Source organism: Morchella sextelata (assembly GCF_020137385.1).
Source record: "Morchella sextelata strain SCLS chromosome Unknown scls_1, whole genome shotgun sequence".
Taxonomy (NCBI): domain Eukaryota; kingdom Fungi; phylum Ascomycota; class Pezizomycetes; order Pezizales; family Morchellaceae; genus Morchella; species Morchella sextelata.
This window is the reverse complement of record NW_025408616.1, coordinates 52587-76573: the sequence shown is the minus strand read 5'-3', so window position 1 is coordinate 76573 and position 23987 is coordinate 52587. Positions and strand designations below refer to the sequence as shown.

The 23987-nt window shown below is 44.2% G+C and overlaps 7 protein-coding genes across 7 annotated transcripts; 4 read left to right on the top strand and 3 right to left on the bottom strand.

The window, feature by feature from the left end:
* H6S33_000018 (uncharacterized protein) lies at nt 1-1340 on the bottom strand (the record flags this gene model as incomplete). Its single annotated transcript, XM_044831528.1, has 3 exons — nt 1-1004; nt 1058-1188; nt 1255-1340. The coding sequence occupies 3 exons, from the start codon at nt 1338-1340 to the stop codon at nt 1-3; spliced, it is 1221 nt and encodes a 406-aa protein (XP_044699577.1).
* A 3239-nt stretch (nt 1341-4579) lies between these two features.
* Nucleotides 4580-6262, top strand: H6S33_000017 (uncharacterized protein; the record flags this gene model as incomplete). Its single annotated transcript, XM_044831517.1, has 3 exons — nt 4580-4679; nt 4779-4849; nt 4952-6262. 3 exons carry the CDS (start codon nt 4580-4582, stop codon nt 6260-6262), a joined length of 1482 nt encoding a protein of 493 aa, XP_044699576.1.
* A 424-nt stretch (nt 6263-6686) lies between these two features.
* H6S33_000016 (uncharacterized protein) lies at nt 6687-7304 on the top strand (the record flags this gene model as incomplete). The annotated part of the gene is made up of 4 exons (XM_044831506.1): nt 6687-6713; nt 6808-6915; nt 7027-7096; nt 7297-7304. 4 exons carry the CDS (start codon nt 6687-6689, stop codon nt 7302-7304), a joined length of 213 nt encoding a protein of 70 aa, XP_044699575.1.
* Nucleotides 7305-7445: 141 nt separating this feature from the next.
* H6S33_000015 (uncharacterized protein) lies at nt 7446-10140 on the bottom strand (the record flags this gene model as incomplete). Its single annotated transcript, XM_044831495.1, has 9 exons — nt 7446-7480; nt 7557-7773; nt 7850-7995; nt 8088-8376; nt 8452-8672; nt 8737-8905; nt 9038-9628; nt 9700-9925; nt 9995-10140. The coding sequence occupies 9 exons, from the start codon at nt 10138-10140 to the stop codon at nt 7446-7448; spliced, it is 2040 nt and encodes a 679-aa protein (XP_044699574.1).
* Nucleotides 10141-15297: 5157 nt separating this feature from the next.
* H6S33_000014 (uncharacterized protein) lies at nt 15298-15965 on the bottom strand (the record flags this gene model as incomplete). The annotated part of the gene is made up of 2 exons (XM_044831484.1): nt 15298-15565; nt 15901-15965. 2 exons carry the CDS (start codon nt 15963-15965, stop codon nt 15298-15300), a joined length of 333 nt encoding a protein of 110 aa, XP_044699573.1.
* Nucleotides 15966-18215: 2250 nt separating this feature from the next.
* H6S33_000013 (uncharacterized protein) lies at nt 18216-20391 on the top strand (the record flags this gene model as incomplete). The annotated part of the gene is made up of 4 exons (XM_044831473.1): nt 18216-18340; nt 18450-18943; nt 18991-19311; nt 19406-20391. 4 exons carry the CDS (start codon nt 18216-18218, stop codon nt 20389-20391), a joined length of 1926 nt encoding a protein of 641 aa, XP_044699572.1.
* A 1687-nt stretch (nt 20392-22078) lies between these two features.
* On the top strand, nt 22079-22613 carry H6S33_000012 (uncharacterized protein; the record flags this gene model as incomplete). The annotated part of the gene is made up of 3 exons (XM_044831462.1): nt 22079-22169; nt 22248-22320; nt 22403-22613. The coding sequence occupies 3 exons, from the start codon at nt 22079-22081 to the stop codon at nt 22611-22613; spliced, it is 375 nt and encodes a 124-aa protein (XP_044699571.1).
* Nucleotides 22614-23987: the final 1374 nt, after the last annotated feature.

Below are 23987 nucleotides of genomic sequence, written 5' to 3'. Positions count from 1 at the left end.
TTACTGTCCGTCAGTGGCAGAGGGGACGAAGAGGATGGCCGAACTGAGTGCGAGAGGTGAGGAGTCTGGGCCTGGTGTCTCGGGAAGGTTTGAAATGACATTCACTCCGCCGCGGAAGATCAAACAATGTGACGATCCTCCGAAATGGAACATTCCCATCTCCTGACCTTTCACCATCTTGTCACCCGGAGCGACCTGAATATCGCACGTCGATACTTCCGCCATGCCCACAGCCATGAAACACATCAATCCAATATCTGGATTGTCCGCTTGAATGAAGATGAGACCACTAGTGGCAACCTCGGTGAGATAGCCCTGGGACAGGTTTGGCGCCGCCGGCTCTGGCCCCGTCCTTGTACTGCTTGGGGGCGGCCAGTGCTGGATCCTCTCCGAGTAATATGTCCCCTCAATGATGCAGGTTTTGACCACCGTACCGTTGACGGGACTGTGCCAGCGGTGATAGGACAGGGCGCTGAGGAAGGCCTGGTAGACGGTTCCACCAACGAATTGCGAGGCGTAGGGAGAGGCATCTGGCCCTGACAGCATATCGGTGACTGAATATGGCTGGCCCTTGATCCAGAAAGGATCACGTGCCTGGATATTCTTCGTGAAGGCGTATGGCCCCGATCCGCATGCGCTGCAGATAAATCTATCGTCGTCCGGCTGTAGCACGGGCTTAACGCCCGGACGGAATAGTCTAGTGAAGAAGTCGTCCCATGACACGTAGCCGTGGTATTCCTTCGTGGGGTCGCAAACAAAGGTGGCAGCGAAATTCTGTAGCACAGATTCTTTCTCGGCCTCTGGGCCAAACCAGCCATCCTCGCTCGTATTAAGAACGCTGGCCGATGCGGGGGATGTAAAATAGGTTGCCCACACAGCCAACATCTTCTTGAACTGTGCGTTGACTTTGGGATTATGGAACGCTTCGAAGCCAGCAGGAGTGCCCATGGGCCAATCCAGGATGGCGTTGATAGGGAAGCCAACCAAGCCTTCCGGCTTGTAGTCTGTGCCGTTGTGAGGATCGCGTCGAACAAGTCGAGCATGTGGTTGTAGTCACGGACTTGCGGGTCGTTGTTTGGGTCTAGATTGTAAGGAGGTTTGTTTGGGACCTGGGTAAACATCAGGTTAAAGAGCATAAAGAGGATAGATTCGCCCTCGATTAACTCGGCGAGCTCTTGGATGACGGGGCTGCGGTCCCCACATTCGCCTTTAGCTTTCTTTTTGTCGACATGCTAGATCAAGTTGTCTAGCCACTTCTTCAAAACTTCTGCATCTTCGGGACGCCATTTGCCAACACGATAGGTGTGTCGGCGTGGTGCCTCGGTGCATGAAGTAGACATTTCGTATGAGTATAGAATCTTAGATTTCTGTGTGTGTGTGGGTTTGAACTCTCGTAATCTCTTGTGGATGTGGATGCTCTCTCTCTTTCTTTATCCTCATCTCCCCCCCGGGGGGGGGGGGGGGGCAGAGACAGTATCTTATATAGGGCGAGATGAGAAGCGCTAGAGGGCGAGGAATGTTAAAGACTGGAAGTACAGGGCGAGCTGATAATCCTGATTATTCCGAATTCCGAAACATTTTCAGGAAACGATGAGGGCTAGCCATGCATAATTCTCTAAGATGGCTACTTAATTTGGCGCCCGACTACATACTTGTACATGTATGTAACGTATTCCGGCGAGTCTCTAGCTCTGCCGCTGTGAAACAACCTATAGACGTACACATGCAGACCACGATGTACGACCAGAAAAACGGATGTACGTACTGCAGCTATACCTGGACATGCATATTAGCAAGTGCCCAATGATCAACTCAATGATGTAGGTCGAGCTGAAAACATTAGCTCCATGATTCGAGCACGACAAAATATCCCGTTCCCCTCTGATAATCAAACTGTGTATCACGGCAAGACCGAAACCAAATGATACAGGCTTTATATCAAATTCCTCGTCTTCTAATCCAAAGAAGGTATAACCTCTGCTTCTCGGCTGAGGAACAAAAGCTCTAGATTCCTCTCTGGATGATCTCTTCTGGAGAACTCATAATCATCTAGCTAGTCGATCTCGTGATATTCGTATGAGTCCGGGTTGAAGATGAGAGTTCAATGAGACAAATATCTGAGCTGAAAAAGCGAAATGTGGCTTTGGAAGGCTGTTCAGTTATACAGCTACCATCTAGGGCGATTTCCCCACAGAAGTTCGAGACATCAATCCATTAATGCTCTGAATATATACTACATGTAGCTAGCCAGCTAATCTATATATACATGCCCAGTTAATCCCACGGATATGCCTCTGTTAAGGGTGATCAGAGGGATGGCCATATGTAGAATTAACTGGACTGGATAACGTAGGGTCTGATCTATGAAAGCTAGTGTGTGGTTGAATTCTGGTTTCCGTAGAAATGTCTCACTCGAGTTCCAAGACATGTTTCACACCCCACAAATGGGAATCACTGCACACAGGCGCAACGAGATGCCCTCTCGATAACCGCCGATATGGTTGCCCAGGTGAAATTATCTAGAGCAGAGACAGAAACGTGCAGGCTGACGTACGCACCTGGAATCAATCGTGGTTACTATTACTTGTTGCATTCATATCATTGCGCCCTGAGATGCCCACTGAGTCCACCCACTCGAGTATATCTCCCGTGCTTGTTGCTAGTACATAGGCGATATCATATATACGTAATATGTACATCACCGAACAGCCAGCTTGTTCACGGGTACCACATAGGATCTCGATCTCATGGTGTAATTCCAGTAGTAGGGAATGCCTTCTCAGGATCCGCCAACGAATCTTCACGTAGTGATTTGCATATAAGTGACTTGATGAATGGAAAAGTTAAAATCGGAACCTTCTTTTTACTCCTGTTCGGACGCAATTCCGGCGCGGGGTAGCTCTCCATATATATTCGAGATATATCGTCCACAGATATTCCCCATAGTCGCCCTAGTGATACCAGTGGGGTATGTGTGGTATGTGTGGGGTATAAGCTGACTTAGAATCTCGTTTAATTGTTATAAACTGGGCTTTCCTACGAGATGCAGTTTCTTCAAAACGCAATTTAAACGCAGATATATTCACCTACATAGTATGTACAACCTAGATCCACTTCTCTCCTCCGTGACCTCCTCTACATACGGATATCTGCATTGTATCGCAGAAGTATTTCTCCACTTTTGTAACCGGAGGCGTTTGAGTAATACCATAATGTTTAGCTACCCTTGTCAAATGAGGCGTTAGGGTAGCTGCATAAAGCACGTGCATTTGGGCGGGCAACGGGTTGAAAGATCTAGAACACTTGCGCATACCTGTAGTAGAGTACATGTAGTTATAGTAGTTCATCCCGCCATACAAATTACATGTGTTGATATCCAGATCCAGATAGATATATATCTTGGCATGGTGATCATTGTCATATCTGTCTGAATAGTTGACTACTATCTAATAAGTATATAGATATACCGATATGCAATGTGTTATTTAAAGGTTTTGATTGGCCAGGTTTGAGGGGTTTTGTTTTTCTCTATCAAATATGTTTGTCAGTAAGTAGATATTTTATCAAATATGTTGGATTTAGTAGATATTCTATCAAATATGTTTGAGTCAGCCAGTAGATATTGGTTCCAACATACCTTGAGTCAACCAAATAGTATATCAGATATGTGCACAGGGCATCTTGGGGTTTCAGTGATCTTAAGCGTTGGTAAACTGATATTGTTTAAGCCATAACAGTTCCTACTCCGGCCAAAGGCCGGAAAATGCTTGTATGTAGTAGGATCTATATTACGGTACTGTAGAGTATTATCTCCAAACCTCTCTCAATTTATCATAGATACGTCCGTCGGCTGGTCTGCGCATAGATAACAACTCTCGATTAGATCGTCGAAGGTTAGTTATACCATATACGTAGCTATAGTACTAAGTACGTGTTTGAAGTGTATATGCCCGTATCTGTCAGTGGTAGCCGGCCCCATCCCTTGTGATCGCATTGATTAAGGCGACAAACATACGATTGGGGGCGAGTGTGTATCTTGTGGCGTAAGAACTCTCTCCAGATCGGTTTTGGAGGGCGTTTATAATTATCTCCAGTCGGGCGGAGAGTTCAGCTCAAGCAATACCGGTTTGTTCCACCCGAGCTGTCGCTTATCAACCCTAACCCTGAGTTACTGAGACGAAGGCTCAGCCCTCAGCTGGCCAATCATGGACGAGACATGCTATGTAACTCCAGGGCAACGTTATCGCCCACAAGCCACAGATCTTAACTCGCCTATGATCATATGCGTGCTACCTATTCTGGGGGTCTAGTCAATTCATTGAAATTTTCCAGGCCGGTCACCCCGAACAAAATCTCACTCGAATATGATTATCGGAATCCTCATTGTGATTGGCCTCGACAACACAGTTGTCGGGAGTGCTCATGCTTTCAGGTTGGGAGGGGGTGGCTAGAGAAGGCGTCTGGCTATGATAGAATAGGCTTCGTTGCACACAACAATGTCAGGCAAACCATACTGACTCCCTCGAGTTTGTCCACCGTAGACTCGATACTGCTAGTAAGAGCGAACGCTAATATATTAATGTCTACTACTGCCCTTGCCACCGCCTATGCCGCAAATCCGTATCTAATTTCAAGCCCGCTCGTGACAGCCCCATATTTGGTTTCATGTCAATACCAAGGTCTGCTACCCCTCGCCCTCACTATAGACTCTTGTATGAACTACAGCCCCCTTCTAGAATCTCACCCATGTGTTGATTCTTGGTATTTTCTCCATCTAGATTCCTCACAGAACGCCCATCGTGTATTAACAGCCGCACCACCGTTGTTCTATGAGCAGATATTTGTGGACGTAAGCTCCCCACCAACCTCTCCCATCCCGTAGGCGTAATGATACATAGCTTGCTTGGAACATGTTACCTCCCAAGTAGCTGACTACTGACTCACTCGATAGTGCCAGTGTTCCCTGCAGGTTTATCCATCTTCTATTGAGAAAATGTCTCAGGACCTCGCAACCGCTCTACAAAACTGTAAAGAGGAGCTTGAGACGCTTCTACAATCCAGCGATAAACTTAAGGCGGAGATCACACAACTGCAAGCTACAATTGGGGGGCTAGTAGATCCTCAAGAGCTTGAGATACTCCTACAAACTATCGATCAACTGGGGGAGGAGCTTGAGGCGCTCCGAGAATCCAACGATCAACTCCAGACAGAGCTTGAGACACTCCAACAATCTAACGATCAATACAGAGTAGAGCTTGACGCTCTCCGACAATCCAACGATCAACTCAGGGCAGAGCTTGAGGCTCTCCGGCGATCCAACCATCATCTCAGAGGAGAGTTTGAGACACTCCGACAAACCAATGATGAGCTCAGGAGAGAGCTCGCACAACTGAAATCTACCACGAGGGAGGTTAAGAAACCGTTAGATTTGGTTATTGGATCTTTCCACACCGATGACATACGCCCCAGAAACCAGCCAGAGCATAAGTGCCCAAAGGAAATTATCTTCGAAACTCCTTACCCCGAGAAGCCCTCCGGCGTGCTTTTAGGGCTTACTGATATAGATGTAGCGAATGGGGATCATGTCCGGATCTATTCCTACACTAGCAACATACGGAGTGACCGATTCACGGTTCACTTGGATACTTGGGAGGTGGCAAATCTACATGGTTGTGGTTGCGCGTGGTTGGCAATTGCAGCAGATCATGATCCAGACTTGCGATTTGGAGCTGTGGCATGGGACCAACCCTGGACGACGGTGATGGAGCGCTTCGCACGAAAAGTCTCTTTCGAGCATGAGTATCCTTTCCCGCCAGTGGTGGTGGTGTGGCTAAGTGCTCTTGCCATGGACAAGAGGACGAACTGGCGGGTCAAGACCTACGCTTCTCAAGTCACCACGGATGGCTTTACCCTCCACATCGACACCTGGGGGGATTCTCTTTTGTACGGTGCCGAGTCCACATGGCTTGCCTATCCAGCAGATACCCCAAGAGTCTTGAGTGGTAGTTTCAACACACTACAGGTGCGATCGTCGCACCCAGCACGACAGATAACTACCGGGACTGTTGACTTTGGTAATACCTTTCAAACGACGCCCCGCGTTTTTGTGGCCTTGAACTATCTCGATATGGATCATGTTCGTAACCTGCGGTTCTTCATGAGACACGCTACGGTCGATCGATCGAAGATGGATTGGAGTCTTAACACTTGGGACGATAGCATCTTGTATGCTGCAGGCGCTTCTTACATTGCCATGGGATAGCTTTGGATTTCAAAGATTTGATATTAGATTGTTTCTATTCTTATGGTTCGCGGCGTGTTTAAACAATTCAGGCTGTTTCATTAGCTCTATTCCCACTAGCTTGAGGTTGCACATTAGGTTGTTTGTATCCCTTCGTCTGTCGATTGCTGCCCCCCCCCCCCCCCATAATAGAGAAATCAAATTTTGTATGTGAGATCTGTTATTTGATAAGAGAGATAACGAGATCTGTTAGTAAAGCCACACCAGATTTGCTTTTTCTTGGGGGCAGCATTTTGTCGACAGACGAAGGGATAATGTATGTTTAGAGGGGTCCGTCTTGGCCAGTTCGTCTTGGCAACACCCCGCTCTCTACTAGTACTTGTACCGCACCCTCCTGCGCTAGAGTACCTGCGGGTCGGCCCGCTCCTCGCTTATCGCGCCAGACATGCGTCAAGATAAGCTTACTTGCCTTGTAACTTCCTCTCCGCTTTACCCCTCGCTCCACCCCAACCCCTCCACCCCTCCACCCCTCCAGCTATCCAACTCTAAACACTCCTCTTTATCAGTCGCATACATTCGAACCAACTCTAAAGCATGCTTCCTCCCCCCCACAACCCCCCATGGGACGTCAAATTCAGCAACGAGAAGAAGGAAGGAAGGATTCATGGGCATGGGTATCTCCTAAATTTATAAATAGAGATACGAATCCCCGCTGGATACGTAGCCTGATCATAACTCCCACAGGGACTATATTATTAAATGAAAGATTAACACTGGGTATATAGTACATGCAAAGGATCTTTGGGTCTAGCCAGAGTAACGTCCCAATAGGTCCTGTTCATATAACCATCTTAGGTTAGTTATATACCCGGTTTTAGCAATTATGAGAAAGTTTTGAATTTTCGAATTACAACCTTGGGCTGCTACGTCCATAATGAAGTATGCAAAAAGAGATCTTGGTTCACTATCTTTCATGCCTCTTTCAACCATTATCCTAAAACTCGCGTTGAATGTATAGGAGATATTCAGACACTGACAATACGGGGCCTACAAAGTAGGTTGAAGGCATCGACGGATACCGTACCCCGGGGTAATATAGAAAACAAAGATTTTCTTTACGAGAAGTAAATAAAGTGCCACGTGTCATCTGCATGAATATTTCCAGCAGAAAGGATATGAAAGAAAGATGTTCGCTAGGTGGATACTATCTACGCCTAGGCCTCTTTGATCCATGAATGTCTAACAAATATATCAGTATATTTCCTTTCTTCTGGGTTATTTCTGGTATTTTTTTCATTCTTTAGGGGGACTATACCGTTCGGAGACATAAAAGAATCCGATCGAGGGGTTTCTGTTGTACTCATTGAAGGGTCAGCAGGCGAAGCGTCTGGAAGTCCGTCCTCATGGTTGGCAAATCTCTGGATACGCCGTGCTGGATCGATAAAGTCAAGGACTTGTAGGATATGGTCATAGGAAAAATCCTCTCCACGGGCCTTGGAAAGCGAGCGGCCTAGAGCTACAGCATGCTGGATCTAAGGTAATAGACACTATTAGTGGTCCCTGTATATATTCGTCGTTAGAACATAGTTTCTCGATAGGTAAACGTACCATCCTGCCATTAAATTTGAGTTCTGATAGATCTCTCAGATGAGCATCAGAAAATACATGATTGTACTCTGTAATGAAGTAACTCCACAGTTGCTCCCTTGAAGGTCTATCAAGTTCTTTAAAACGAAGATTGAAATGAACCCGACCTTGATAGTAAATTGAAGATTAGAATAGGACTCTTTTCACGACTTAATAAAGAGCGAAAAGTAACAAAAATAAAGAGAAAGGAGGTGCCTACTCTCAAGTGCCTTGTCAAATGTTTCCACCCGGTTACTTGTGAGGACAATGATTCCTTTGTAATACTCCAATTGCCGAAGAAAGATGGAAACTAAAGAGTTTCTCTTGACATCAAAGCTCGTTCTTTGTTCCAAGAACACATCCGCTTCGTCGAGGAGGAGTAGAGCATTCCATAAGGTTCCCTGCCGTAATATTTTTGTGAGGTTCCTATCTAGCTCATTGGGCATGGAACCTAGTTCACTTGATGAGATGGAATAAAGGGGTCGACGGGATATCTCTGCAACAGCTTCCTAGTCATTCTTAGCTTCGGTAGACTTCGAGTACTCCTGGTTGATGGATATTCGTCCTAAGATCTAGGAACATACAGCTGTAACAGTCTTCCCTACCCCAGGTGGGCCTGTAAAGAGCATAACAAGTCCCGCCCCCTTTCCGGGAACAACATCTTCTGATTGACCGAGTGCAGATACACTTCCATGTGCTGTAACAAAGCTCCGAATCAACTCCTTTGTCGTTCGTTCGAGGACCACGTGATCTAGCATGTCATCTACCCACTGAATGTCCATGACATCATTTATAGGGATGAATCCTTTCACAAGTTGTCAATGATGAGTATTTTATCTTCCGTCCATCCAGAAAACGGAAATACGTACCCCACTTCTTATGTTCCATGATGAAACCTGGTAGCCAGGTGTTGCATAACTGTAATTCCGTTTCATCTAGAGGCCGGTGTTCGATTTTTTGAATCGATGGTTTATTACCAGGTCGCTCGAGATTCCAGAATGTTTCTGGGTCAAGCATAACGCGATTGCTTAAATCGAACTGCAGAATTGTGTGTCAGTCGCATCACACCAACTTAAGGGTCATTCTTTAGCTAAATAATCAGACCACTAATCGATCACCATCACGACCAGGATCCGAAAGAACAAACAGGTGAAAGAATAAATAAGTCACCTTTATTCCGGTGTGATATTGCTCACCAAAACTCTCACCAATAGCCTCAGCTATCCCCTTATAATGAACGTATCTTTTCCCCGAGTGACACAATGCGTTGAATTTTCGCCCCCTGTCCGCAAATCTGCGCTCTAGCCAGGCATATTCAGAATGAAAATGAAAAGGGAAAAATGGAAGGGTAGTGATTGGCCTAGTCCCTGTGAACCCATCGATCGTGAACTTTTCTTTTTCGTACCCTAAGTTCTTCCCATCAAAGTTGATCGATTTGCAGTTCAGGCGGAATCCGTTAGGTAGCTCTATGGGCAGTTGAAGTGCAAGTAAACGCCCACTGAGCCCCTCTTCACTAGTTTCAGTGAAAACGACAGTGTTTGGCCTAAATATCAGCCAGAGTAACCCAAAGGTTATATGAGGTGGGTTGTATGAAAGGAGCTGATTTGCAAAAGTAACCTCAAACTCATATTCAGACTGGAGGAAAGAGTTTAGCGCCCTAAGCTGGACCTGGGCTTCCTCGGTATTTATTAAGAACATAAGCGAAGCAACTTCGAAGTCTCGCAAATCATCTAGGAAGTGATAAAGTATATGGGGAGATATCTAGGTAAATATCAGCAAAATACTGGGTATATCCTGATGCAAGAGCGGTGCTGTGCACGTGTTAATCATACTTCGGACGAGTTGCCAATCACAGATAGACCCTCCACATTGTGTACGACAGCATTGATGATCTGCCCAAGGTCCGAAGACTTTATGATGAGAATAGTATCCTGATATTGTTTTTCCTGGTCTAGATTTCGGCGGACAAGGAATGCAAAATCAGAATATTCATCCTGACTATGAACGATTTCGGTGGGAGTTGAGACGACTCTCCACTCGGCGTAATCGGCATCATAACTAGGTACAGGTGGGAAAAGACCATCAGTATATGTATCTATACACCATATGAATATGATATGAGCCCACAATCTATCTATACGTTTATACAATGATTTTAATGGCCGTCTTGGTGTAGGTCCAGGTCTTCGGGGGACCAGTTGTGTCGAATTCTCACCCCCGCGCCTTGCTTGATTTCCACTGCCATTTCCGCTTTCGCTATGACTGGTGCTCATATCTCAACGAGACTTTTTATGTAAGTGATTTATAGATGTACTGATGTTGAACGTCAGGTATGCTAGTGGTTTGGGAGGGAAATTAAACGAGTCCTGATCATCTTCATATACCTGTTTTAATCACTACACTAATTCGGAGGTTAGCGGTAGCGCTGAATGTCTAGTACGTACATAAACGTACTTGCGTGCAGGAAAAAAAAGAAAAAAAGAGGAATACAGGTTTATTTTTATGGACGGGCGCCGTTGATCTGCTACACAAATAACCCTTTTCCTAAGCATTAGCATGTTTGCTTCTTCCTCTGAGTGCGAAGGGATATCAGCAAAACAGGTCTTGCATAATGATTCTGATTATTACTGCCTCCAGTTGGTGGCGAATGGCATCCACATGAAAGTGCCCATTTGACGGTTTAAGGTCCGGCTAAATCTCTGGATAGTATACGTATACGTAAGAGATTGATTCAGATCCAGTGGTTAGCCTCGATGCTGAACTAGACGCCTTCTTGTATGGGCAAGGTGGTAATAATTGAAATACGTACGTAGTCGTAAAATAGATAGCCAATATGAGCCAACATATTGTACCTACAGCCAACGGGTCTTCTAGATATTGCCCTGCCGTCCGCTTTGCGAGACGAACCATAGACCACTGGTAGAGCACGGCTCCCCGGGAGAAAATGCTGATACCAAGACTTCAAAGCCCGAGCCGTTGATTGATCCTCCTTTTACTACATAGCCTTGTTAAAAGCAAAAAATGGGTATGACAGCTTGTGAAGGAACCATCTGGTTCCAGCCGATTCGTTTATTGAACTAAGTGCGCACCACTTGACAGTGCGATACACACAATCCTCTATATGATGATGTATGATTACCGGTGGATGTCACGAAATATGGAATAACGTACTCTGAATGGAGGACTTACTCTTTTGGCGGTTGTCATCGAGCCTCAACGTGCATACGCCCATTTGATTCACCCTACAGCCAGCTCGGTCTGGCCCGCTTGTTATTGTCGAGTTTGGCGATAAATGCATGTACATACGTGTGCGCACTACTCTAATCTACCGTGTGCGCAGGATCCTAGGACCCCCGTAAATTTACATAAGAGCATTGAATTCGTGAAGTTGTATGTAGGGCCGGCGGCTATATACATGCAGTCTTGCTGTAAGCTCCAATGGGGTACCTACATGTACATGTAGGTACATGTGTAATCATGCATACATATGCGCGTACCTACATTCCTACCAGCATGATATCAGTTCGCTTTGTTGGATATTACATACTTAGGTACAAGTAGGGTACTGTCAACGTGCAACTTGAACAAGTGGTGGGTTAGGGTATACGTGTTGGCTTGAGGATTTTCCTCTCCTCACTGGAATAAGGTGAATCGAGAAATAGGCCCTCTCTTCCCGAGATCATATGGTATATTTTGGCCTCCCCGGCCACAAATTAACTAACAAGATATATATCAGCTCCCCAATCATTTCCCCGAGCCTATATATATGGGGCCTTTCAGCCCCAATTGGTTGCATGTGAAGTAAGACAGAGAGGCTGATTGTAATTACTTCCATTTGTCCTAATGCACGAGATGAAGAGAGATGGGGAACTCCCTCTCTCGCTAAATACAACTAAGCTACTATTGCCGCCTTGTCTTAAGCTAATCGTCATAATGTCATGATCTTACAATGTCCCTAAGCTTTATTAACCTAAGCTACAGTCGTTCACCGTCTCTTGACGAATACTTCCACTTGACGAACAGGGGTTCCAAGTATGGCAAGAAATTAACAGTCCAGCAACAGCCAAGCTGCGAGATCTCCAGTTCTTTTAATCCTATTGGCTCAAAATCCCGACCCTGTGGTAGTATTCGTCAAACGACGGTGAACGACTGTAGTTGTGGCTAGTAGCTCTTTATCTCATACGTGTAAGGGCTCGAAAAGCCAGTAGATTCAACTTTTTATGTGAGTACTACTGGCCTATGGGGCGGTAAATGTGTCAAAAGTAATTTTACCAACGGTAGTAAATTATTTTACCACCGGTGGTGAAAATAATACCATTGTTTATACCCTATAATGCTAATTTTTATGATAAAAGCACAGACCTTTTGGCCAAAAGGGGCCTTATAATGCCAATATATATGAAAATTGTCCACCAGTGGGGAATTTCACCACCGGTGGGAGGTTTTCATAAGTTTTGGCATTAATGATTGAACATTTACTTATTTAGTATAGCGCAGCATAAAGACCGAAACCCAGTGTTTATACCGGTGGAAATGTACTAATGTAGGATAGCGTGCAGACACAATGACTGAAATTCAGTGCTTATACCACCGGTGGTAAATAATTTACTACCGTTGGTAAAATTACTTTTTGACACATTTACCGCTCCATACTGGCCGTCTATTCAATTACTGGGGTGCGTATATATCCTGCAGTTGATTGTCGGCCAATTGCAATCAAAAGAAGGTAGAAAACGCACACCGGCGTGCGAATAATAATTATATAATCTTGGCAAACTTATTTTGGACGAGGAGGATGGAATTAGCTAGGAAACAGACGGAGGTTGAGCTTGAGGTTAATCAAGTATGGTTATGAGCGGGGATTAAATCCAACACTGGAGATCTCCTTGCATCACGTGACACTCGCGTGGTAGAGCACTTATATCTGCCTAGTTATTACCTAGTCCAGCTGCAGTATATATGTAAGTACATATAGAATCCAAGGTTCCTTTTTTCTCCTAGTTCAGCGTGAGCCATATTATATTATCGTGAGTGAGTTAAAGTAGTGTTGGTATCTCTATAGATAGCTATTTACTTACACGGCGTGAGTTAAGAGCTGAAGCATTCTCGAAACCTATATGGGAACGCATCAGTTAGTACATGAGGGAAAGAATATGCAGTTATGTCGTTTCGGGATAGAAAGGGTATACGTATGGAAATAGAATTAACTCATGCCACAAATACTAACCTTGCATGATTCATGACTTTGACCGGAACTATAGCTAGAGCTATTCATGTTATATAAAGGGAGTGTAAAGTGTTGTTGAAAAGGTGTATATATTGCATTCAAAAGACAGGAAAAGGTGGTAGTGAAAACTATGAAATGAAACCAAGCCCGAGAATCGAGAAATGGGGGGTCCGGAATCAAAATCTATGGAAATGACCCTTATTATGCGACATTTACCTTGGAAAGGCACAGTAAAAGGGACAGGAAGGGAATAGCACATGTATCAGAGATATATAGCGGGTGATTTTGTTAGGGGCGTCAATATAAACCTTATTTTCTGTGTGCACGCCTATGGGTGAATTAATTAGACACAATTACAATTGTAAAACCAATGATGATAGATCTTGTTTGTTTACATAACATAGAAAGTGTATATCTTGTGTGCAAGTTAGTAAGTAGATCAGTGCTATCAACGTCTCCAGATAACATCGTGCAAGATTTAACAGGTCTCATCTCTTGCGCTATCTTCAAGGCTTATGAATTGGAATAGAATTATTGTCTATTCTCTTACTGCATTCTCATCTTACGATCCATCTACTCCAAAGACCCGAGGGTCAGGTTTATAAGGGCCTATTGTCGGTACCAAGTGACATGCAGACCCTACAGGATTTGACATTTATGTAAGATTACAGCGCGAGAGATGAGTGATGCAACAAGCAAAGTACTGTACATGTTCCTTATTAATGCCACCAGAAGCTAAATGCTAAATATATGTATATGGTGTTCCGGAAACCCCTAATTCTCGATTGTATTAAGATGTATTTAGTAGATCCATGGATAAAACAGGTATCGCCGTCGCTATAGCAAAAGATTTTCTAAATATAGTAACACTTGGCGATTTGTCGCTAAGCAGTCTGTGCAATTGTCGCTTTCTGGGGTTATTTGTCATTAAGGGCGTCGACGGGTGTAATGTTTTTGGTGATTTTCGCAGGGACAATCGCTTAATACGTATATACGTATGTAGTTTACTCATTGAAGTTTGTCGTGAAGAGCGGCTGACCCCCGGCCGCAAATCCATAAGAGCTACACCTAAAGCATGACATCAATTTTTAGGTGTATAGGGTCTTTGCAATATGTAACTATATTTTGGAAATACTCACAGTCTTGATCCGATTAACTTTCATTGTGCGGTGCGTTCCTGGAGGAGGGCAGGGGGTCGTATGAAATTATTTCATGGAGCGGGGGGTGGGATTCAGGAAATATCGGTATACATACTCAGACATGGCAGAGAAGTTCCGTAATTGAAATCTGAATTAATTCGAGGGCGTGTTGTGTATATTTCCATTGATGGAAGGCTGATGAGAAGGTGAGAAAGAGGAGGTTTGGGGGGGGGGGGGGGGGAGGTCTAACCAAGGTATGGTCTCGCCTTTGCTGTAGCTGCCGTTGTGGCGTAGTTAAGCTCGTGTGTCATGGCGTTGTTATTTTGCCAAGTTACAAAAAAATAACTACGCACCCCGGCCACATAGCAACCAAAGTTCATGACCAATCCACTTCATTCAAACCACGGGCAAGCGCACTAGTTCCAATATGGCTCCCTATAACCTTCATGGATATACAATTACCTTTTTCATATCTATTGTGATTGTTGAAATATACTCACTTGTGATGGTCGTTATTTGGTTGCCGTAATTGGGTGCGGAGTTATGTTTGTAACCCGACAGTAGATACAGTACAAACTCTAGGTGGATCACCATATATAGATGCTATAACCCTAACCCATTCCTTCCGTCATAGTATTTTCTAATAGGATATTACTCCAAAAAGGAATATAGGTATGGGGTAATGCTAAATAATTGATCTTGATACCTAATTTTTTTCTTCTTGTAAACTTGCTAACTAGCTTTGTAGTGTTATGAAAATAGATAGGAAAGTACCTACATATGAGAATGACCGGAAATTGTAACAAAAGAAAGAGCTTAGAGAAAGATAACATAAACTGTGACAAAAGAAAGAGATAACAACGGAAACTCAAAGGAAGAAAATCAAAGAGGTGAGAATATTTGGAAAACTGACACTGACAACAATAACAAAAAAGCACTCATCCCTAGCTTGCTTCCTATCTGATCAAACACATACCTACTCATACACGGCACTTGTTGAACCTCGACTCAGATAATAGGCTAGTTTTACCATACTTAAGAAGCGCCGAATCTTCTTCCGGTCGTTATTGTTTAGGGTGCTCTTCAGCCCCCCAGACTCGCAACTCTACCGAACAATCTTCAACTCTCTCACCTGACAGGAATCTTTCGATCGGGCTCATCGAGTGAAACATTGTCACTCTCCTCCTTTCAACTTGAAGAGCGTCCAGAAGCTCGTTCCATTCGGATGTTTCCGGTACAAACTCCTCATCCTCCTGCTCCATTGACTGATTCGTGGGATAGGATGGTGTATTCACCCTCGAGATTACAAGATCTTCCAAATCTCTGCTGGAGCTATAGCTATCAGCTAGGCTATCAGCTAAGCTATCTCCACGCATTGCGGGTGAGCTAGAAGCAGAAAGCGTTGGCATCGACGCCTCGGTAATCTGATATTCGTAGATATTGAGGTGCTCAGCAGCCGATCGCGAAGACATACTAGTAACAGTAGAAGAGCCCTGTCTTAGAGCTCAAAATCAGCCTTATTATTTTACCCGTTTCGACGGTAAGGTATTTGATAAAATAAAAATCAGAAACTGATGCCAAGAATATAGATGTATACTAGCATTACTTCCAGTAGAGTAATACATAGGCAACGAGGTTTCGAGGGAATTTCAATATAATATACTTACATCTGGTCCGAAGAGTGACTATCGTTACTGAGCACAGAAGTGGAATTGTATACAGAAGGTGGCATTGTAAGAGTCGATAGCGAGGGGAATGTCTAGCTTAAGTCGTGTTAAAGTATAAAATGTATGGACCTATGAGTATTGGTTCAACCGATGTTGGGAAAAGCGATATCGATAACTATGGTGGAGTTTTGACTGGTTTTATATAATGTAATTTGAGATATAGTGGTGGGTTATGAATGGTCAAGAGAGCAACGAGTGCTCGAGTAAGGGCTTTTCCATTTCTAGGCCTACGGTCTTGTGCTGTTCCCACGTGCTTTCTTGAAGGGCGGTTCCAGAATGATGACCGCCCTCGATCCTGCACAGGACTAAAAGTGTGCTCGATCCCTGAAAACCTAGTTTTTTTCTTTTTTTTTTCTTCTGTAGTGGAATTCGAACGGAAGGGCGGTAGATCCTACCAGGGTATTGGGGGCAACCTTGGAAACTTCATGTAGCTATAATACGCTAGCACCAGCAATCCCTTCGATACCGAGATTTGATTGATCGATTGATAATTCATTAATTGTGTGCACTGAGGTATGATTAGTCGAGTCAACTCTTTAGTTATTTTTTTTTTATTTAATCGTTGTGATGCATGTAATTATTGATAACGGTTATACCATCTATATCTACAACTCACATTTTCACACAGATCTCCCGGAAATTATTCCCAAGCCTATCTTTCAAACACCGACCCCGCCGGCCATGAAGATATCTAATATTATCTTTTTATTGAAGCAATTGAATTGAATATATCTACATATCTGTGGAGATATAGTTACGTGTTCGTAGTTTGGGCAGGTACTAATTCGGGACAGCATATTTACTACTATTATTTGTTAAAGATAGATCCATTACTACTGACTGAGGAGATAAGCTAGCATGCACCCTTTACGCAGTAAAACGAATTCGAGATATATCTCTGCTGCCTTGCTCATATGGCTAGTAGATTGATCCAAACTATCTTAGCGATAGGTGTCAGACTACTTACATCTAGAGCTCCATTAAGGGTACTAATCTCTCACACAGCACTTCGGTAGAATCGTGTAAGCCTAAAAAACATCTTCAGGGTGGATCCGGATATGATGCAGTACACGTATATGTATGGCTCTGCTATCACGAATTCGAAACCACCCCAATTGCACAATACTATGAGCTAATTAGCTTTAACAGGTTCCCTCGTGCCTCATACCATACGTAGAATTCGATTTCACCAGTAAGATTATTGAGCCTTCAATGGAAGCGTCTTAATTACCAGGGTCCCAAGTCCGAATGTATGCACAGGCCCTTTTTTTTTTTTCTTTTTCTTTTCCGTTCATAAGAATATATATATATATTATTAGACCATGGCCAATGATCATCCCATGACATGTATGAAGTGAATGACTCCTGTTCAGCATCGTTTATCGTGGTTCTTGCTGGGACTTTAGTACTGTAGAGGAGTACGTGATTTTGCATTAGAACCAGCGTCAGCTCGGAGCTGTTTACCAGCCTTGGGCGTTCACGTACGTTAACAAGGCAAACTTCAGATCAATGTTTTGCTTGAGGAATACATGTGAATTCGAATCTTATTCGAGTTGAGTATGAGGCTTTAAGCTTTCCATGAGAAGATTTCAAAGGGACCCAACACCGCTGGCCTTCGGGGCATTATTCTGCAGAGTCAACAAGGATAATAATGAGGACACAGGCCATTGCAGGGAATTTCTTTGTCTTCGATCATATCATGGTCACCGAAGGGAACGTCCTCTGAACAGTACCTGAAACGATATGGTACACATATTCACATGTGTCGCGTGGCGTAGAATGGCGGTTACACAAATGGGCGCGCCAAAAGTGAGGCTCGTAGGCTTCCTCGGGTGGTTGCACAAAAGGGCGTCGCACTTTTCAAGGAAGCGCAGGACTAGCTGTGTATGTATGATGTACATGTAGCTATGTATGCCATGGCGACATAGATCATCTGGAATACTCTCGACTCAATGGTATCGAAAGATGCTCAATCAATCAATGTATCAATCCCCCGTGAGCTTGAGATAGCTTGAGATAGCTTGAGATAGCTAGTTTCTCTTTGATACTGTCGATCCCGTCCTTGATCGATCTCTCCCGCCACTCATCCCTCTCAACTCTCACGCTTCAATTCCTTCGACTCAACGTACCCTCCTCTTTCCCGATATTCCTCCGCCCCTCACCAGTACTGACCCACCGCTATAGCTAGTATATAAGAACTACAAACTACGGACGAAAACTCCACCCCAGATCCGACAATACAGACAATACTAAACATGACCTATCCTTGGGGAGCTGAGGTGGAAGCGCTGATCCGGGAGCTCTATGGTAGGCAAAACAAAACTCTTAGAGATGTCATGGCTATTGTCAACAAAGAGTTTCCGGATATGAATGGCGCAAAGTAATTAATTCCTCGAACGCTCCCCCCCCCTCCACCCTCTTTTACCACCACCACCACTTCCTCCCTTGGGCGATTAATAATGACTAATACTGTTTCCTTCGCAAATTAGGGAGCGTACATACCAAAAATACCTGAAGAAATGGGGGATCGCGAAAGTAACTAGTCGTCGTGCCCGCCAGGAGCCCTCAAGAACCTGCTCGAATCAACGGACTCTTCGCTCTACTACCCGAAGGCCCCGGCTGATGTGCCAAACATCACTTGATACCATAGACCTCAGTGAAAATACCTCCTCTAACGAGGGCAGTGTTGCCTCCAGTGTTGGCCCTGTGGGTTATAATTGTGACCCGGTGGTGGTAGAGCCGACAGCTCAGATCTTAAGCACATTGTCATCCCATGACCATCGCTCCGCCGAACCAACATTCGTAAGCGCGATTTCCAGCACGACTTGCCCTGAATATCCCATGGAAGACAGTTTTTTCCAGAGCCAGGCTACTGGAGAAGGTTCCAGAGTAAGCAATAACATGAGCGGGTGTGAAATCACTGATATAAGCGTGTATACCAATAGCGATATCGCTTTAGATATGAACCTAACCTCCGATCCAAGTATGTCCGTCTATCTCATCGTATTGGGAACAGTTTTAACGATATAGAAGTGTCTCACATGGTAAAGGACGATGGCAATAGGCCTGGTTTATCACCTCTAGCTCAACAAGCGGTGAAAGCATATTTAATGATCCACTCCATGTCACTCGCAGATTATCGGAAACTCTACGCCCAAACAGGCCGGAAACTTGCGCAGGATTCAGAGCATGGGACAGACGAAACTGAATATGCAGAAATCATACCTTTCGAGATATCATTGCAAGCACTCTCTGTCGAAGATGACAAATTGTTGCTTTTCTGCTCCTTTATGGGCAGCAGCAATATCGCGCTAGATATATTATCTCATTTCCTCAAGAGCCCTCAAGAGAGTAAGAGCCTCCCTCATCTCATCTCAATTCCTCGGGGTTCCCTGGTCTCTCTTTCCGCGTCATATGATACAATTTACTAATTTCTTAACTGCAGGAATTAATTCCTCTATTGTTAAATTGTCACATTATGGGCTTGTATCACAGAATCATCGATCCAAACGTATCTCGATAGAAGCAACCATCCATAACTGGTTGTGGGTTCGAAATCGGCTCCCTCGGCGCCTTCCCCTTGTACAGAGGATGATGGTGCAGGTGGGCGACTCGATATTCCTTGGTCATACTCCATCGAAAGAGGACTGGGAGTTTGCAAGACTGTCTATCCCGTATCTTGGAGCTCTCGCCGAGACGATTCTACGTTATAAAGATTCTGGAGGTTCCATCTGGCACAAGAAGTCTCTGAATGCAGCAGTGGTGATCGCTGATGCTGCTAGGAGGGTTGGGGCGAATGAGCAATCTAGAAGGATTCTGGGAAATGTATTCCCTATCCTAAAAGACATCCTTGGAAACCAGGACTCCCTGACCCTCCAAGCAATGAACGCCCTATCTGTAGTATTCATTAACATGAAAGACCTGAGATCAGCAGAGAGTCTTCTACGCAAGCTTATCAGGATTCAAGAACAGATCTCGGATATCAAAGGATGCTCTTATGTCACACAATTAAGCAACTGGGCACGGGTCTTAGTTAAGCTCGGCCTGGATGATGATGCTCATGAAGCGTTGGACAGGATTGCTGAACTGGGGAAGCGCGTTGAGGATCCTATGGAAATATTGATTCACAACGTCAAGCTTGCGGAGACACAAAGATTCTGTGGGAATTTGAAGGAGGCCGAGGGGCTTTTGTTGCGAGTGTTGAAGGATAGTGAAATCATGTTGAGGAGGGACCATTTAAAAACTATACGCGTACTTGAGCTCCTCTGCTATGTGTACTCTGATCAGAAAAACTGGGCGCAGGCTGAGTTGAACAGTTCTAAGTTGGTGACGTTAAGTCAGCAAGCGCTCGGGCCCTTGCAACCGGATACAGTAAGGAGAGTGAAGTTTCATGAGAAGATGAGCCGGAGAAGGGGCAAACAAAGGGAGTAGACCGAATGTTATATACTACATATAGTCAATTTTTCTTTCTTTCTCTGTTTTTTATACACCAAATTATAAATATGAAGCCTGGGGCGCGATTGCATATTCTTAACTCATGTACACTAAATTTTTTTTTTTTAATTCATGCTGCTTTTACCCACTTAAAGGGAAAGTATAGTCAAGGTTTGGTCATATTGCTCATGATACATTTATCGCACTGGGAGGTGTAGATAAACCTCCTCAGTAAACCTGTCCTTACTAAACGGGCCAAAAATTGCGCACTTGTTTGAAATTGACGGATTAGGTCGGCTACCATGTATATACATATCCGCTCAGAAACCCCTAACCCAGATGACTAAGCTAGCTAAAGCTACCAAAATTAGTGACAGCGCAACTACTAGTTGTACTAATGTGTATAAAGACTGGGCTTATCACCCAATCCTATGGACAGTTAGGAATTACTCAACTATTACAAAACGTGAAGATAAGCAATTCTATTTAATTACGCGGTGGAGGAATGCTTTCATGATTTAGATCTTACTAGAGTCTGAGAGAACTATACGTAGACAGTTGATCAGCTAGAACGGTTACTATGGAAAGAGAAAACAAGGCAAAACACATAAAAGGTAATACCGACACGTTTCGAAAACGAGTGATATTTTATGTAGCTAATTATATTGGTAGGGCAAGAATGAGGTCGCTTGAATTGGCCAGGAACTGAGTCCCATCAAGCGCAAACCTTTAGGGTAAACCTTCTAAACTTATCAACAGAAACTCAAGTGGTACAAGGCGTGGTTGATAGATCATGATTCGTTGATCATTGATAGGAACGGAAAGAGAGGTGTAGTCCTCCTCCTCAAGGGCAGGCTTACCTTGCCGGAACTGTTGCTGTATCTAATAAATCATCATTTTCATTCGTACCAACAGCGGTTAGCTACTGATTCGTCAACGGATGGTTGCTTGTTAATTTATCACTAGGACGGGAATCCACAAGTCGAGACAGCCATGAAGAATAGTAGAAAGATGGGAGAAAGAGCAGTGAGTATGACCGTGAAGGTAGGAGAATTAAGACGAGGAATACTAAATCCCTTCTTATCCTTTTATTAAGCCCATCCTAAACCACACGTAAATGCATACTGCCCCAGAGCATGCCTCATCTTATGGCGAGACTTTGCTTCAGATATAAACCTAACGTTTTAATTGTTAAAAAAAAAAGACAGCTAGGTTGTGCTGATCATGATCAAGTATCGTATTTTTCTTTATTGTCCATCGCTAATTTAAATTTTGCTCGGACTTGGCACAGAAATAGGCAATCTCATATATCTCCGTTCGACATGTTTGTTGGTCAATATCTCGGCAAAAAACATTAAAATAGAAAACCTAATCGACACCACGACTCTCTAAATCTTGAACGAGGTAAAACAGTATATTGTCTCTGTACTCATAACCCTAACCCTGACCACTAGCAGGGCTCGCCTCCCCCGCGGGTCACCGTGTGTATGGTGAGCCAGATCGAATAAAAACGCGAGATAGGATCAAGTCGGTTCAATTTTGTCAGAATATAAGGTTGTAGGGCTCGCTTCCTTGGTATAGGCTCGGGACATGGTCTTGACCAGTTGGTGGTCAATGATCACAAAGGCAAGATATTATTCTGTCACGTGCTGAGGGTTAGGGTTGAGATTAAGCAATAGTCATGATGTCGACAAAAATGATGGCAGCACAAGATATTTTCATTAGAGAGTTTGCGATGCAGACCCAGGGCGCTGTGCAGCCACAGTCAAACCCTGGTTCGTCCAATTTTGGTGGACCTGGAGCTTCATGCGACCTGCTGTGGTTTCAAAACCTGACTTTTCCGACCTGGACAGACCAGCTAATAGGAAGGGTGGGGTTGAGCATACGTTGCAATGGGGTTATTTCTCACAACCTTTTACTGAATGCGTAAGTACATGTATCCAGATACTCTATCATGAACCCGCACTTACTGAATGTCAGATTTCCAGAACTCTAATGCCTGTGATAGTCAAATTCCGGGTCTGTACCAGTTCCAACTTGATGACTGCTTCAGTACACCACCGAGTGTTTTCCAAGCCGCACCTCTGCAAGCCGCGCCTCCAGCAGCCACGCCTGTTCAATCCGCACCTGTTGAGGCCGCTGCCGTTCAACTGGTTCAAAAATTGATTTCGCCCGAGGCAGGAAGGGCTGGAGGCAAAGCAGCGAATTGGGAACCTTGAAGGGATCGTGCATTGGCTCGGCATGTCTTAGCAGATGACCCGATCAATTGTATTCGAGGCTGTATACTAGAGAAATGGTTGGAGGTATCCCTTCACCTGTTAGAACTCAACACCCTGATTAGAAGAACTGCAGACACCTGCAGGGCTCGCATGAAGAAGCTTGTCATGCTGTACAAGACTGAGCAGTCCAGGTTGCTGCAGAAGATTGGGGTAAATGAAGAAGTGGACCGGTTTATCCAGTATATGGATGAATTGGTAATTAGGTTGGATCAAGGTAGTACTGATCTCTCTGTTCGCCAAGAGGCAGTAACCGAAGCAAGAGCTTTAGAGGAGGATGGCCAGGTAGTGAAAGATGCTTCTCTTCGTGGTTTGCTTAGGAAAAGGGATGAGATCTGGGTAGGGGGGGACTCAGGTAGTGAGATGGAAAGTGATTGTCTAAAAAAAAAAAAGGAAGAATAAAGCAGCAATTAAGATCGATGAGGTGTTAGACCAGTTCAATAGGGACGATGATTCTACTGTTTTGCAACATTTGCAAGAGGTTGAAGATAGACATCACTCAGAGCTTGTTTCGGGGCTGAAGTCACTTGCAGATGAGTTGAAAGAGTACCGGTTAGCTAGGAGAGAAGAATACTTGGATATGATGAGAGTTCTTTCCCATAGTTTAGGTGGCGGTAGTAATAGTCAATCATGAAAATAGCTATCTAACGTTGCTGGCTCAACTAAATGCTCCTCCATGCACTCTTCCTCAACACCATATCTATTTACATCAAAATATTATTCAATCTGTAGACAATGAAGGATAACATGTGCGTTGTGTAAGAGTGCAGCTACTCTAAATTATATCCCCACTGGTTGTAACAAATGCTTTTGATTTTAATTGTAATCCAGAAATGCAAAAAGAGTAACCACCTCTTTCAACACCCATTCAACAACAATTCTGACTTTCGATATTGACTTATTCCATGCTCTCTGATCTGCATTTATATATGCTCCTTGATACGGTGATAACAGATACCTGTTGATACTGTAGGTAGAGTCTCCGTAGAGTTGCAGTTGTGTACCGTTGATAGTATTTGCATGACTTTCAAGATTTTGAAGCAATCTTGAGTCGTCCAAGAGGAAAGAATCGTTCTGCCGGCCATCGACTGTACCAAAAAGATTGCTAGTTAAGCCATCAGGTGTTACGACAGCATGATATTTGAGACAGTGTTTCCATTCCCAACCATTATAGCACATCCTCTGATGTATTATCGGTCTTGCTAGTCCACGTACAGTACCATTTATACATCCCTAAATAGTTCTCAGAGGGGCCCCTTTTGAGTGTATTGCTCTTGCATACTCCTCCAACTTCAATGGTGTCAGGCGGACATGATC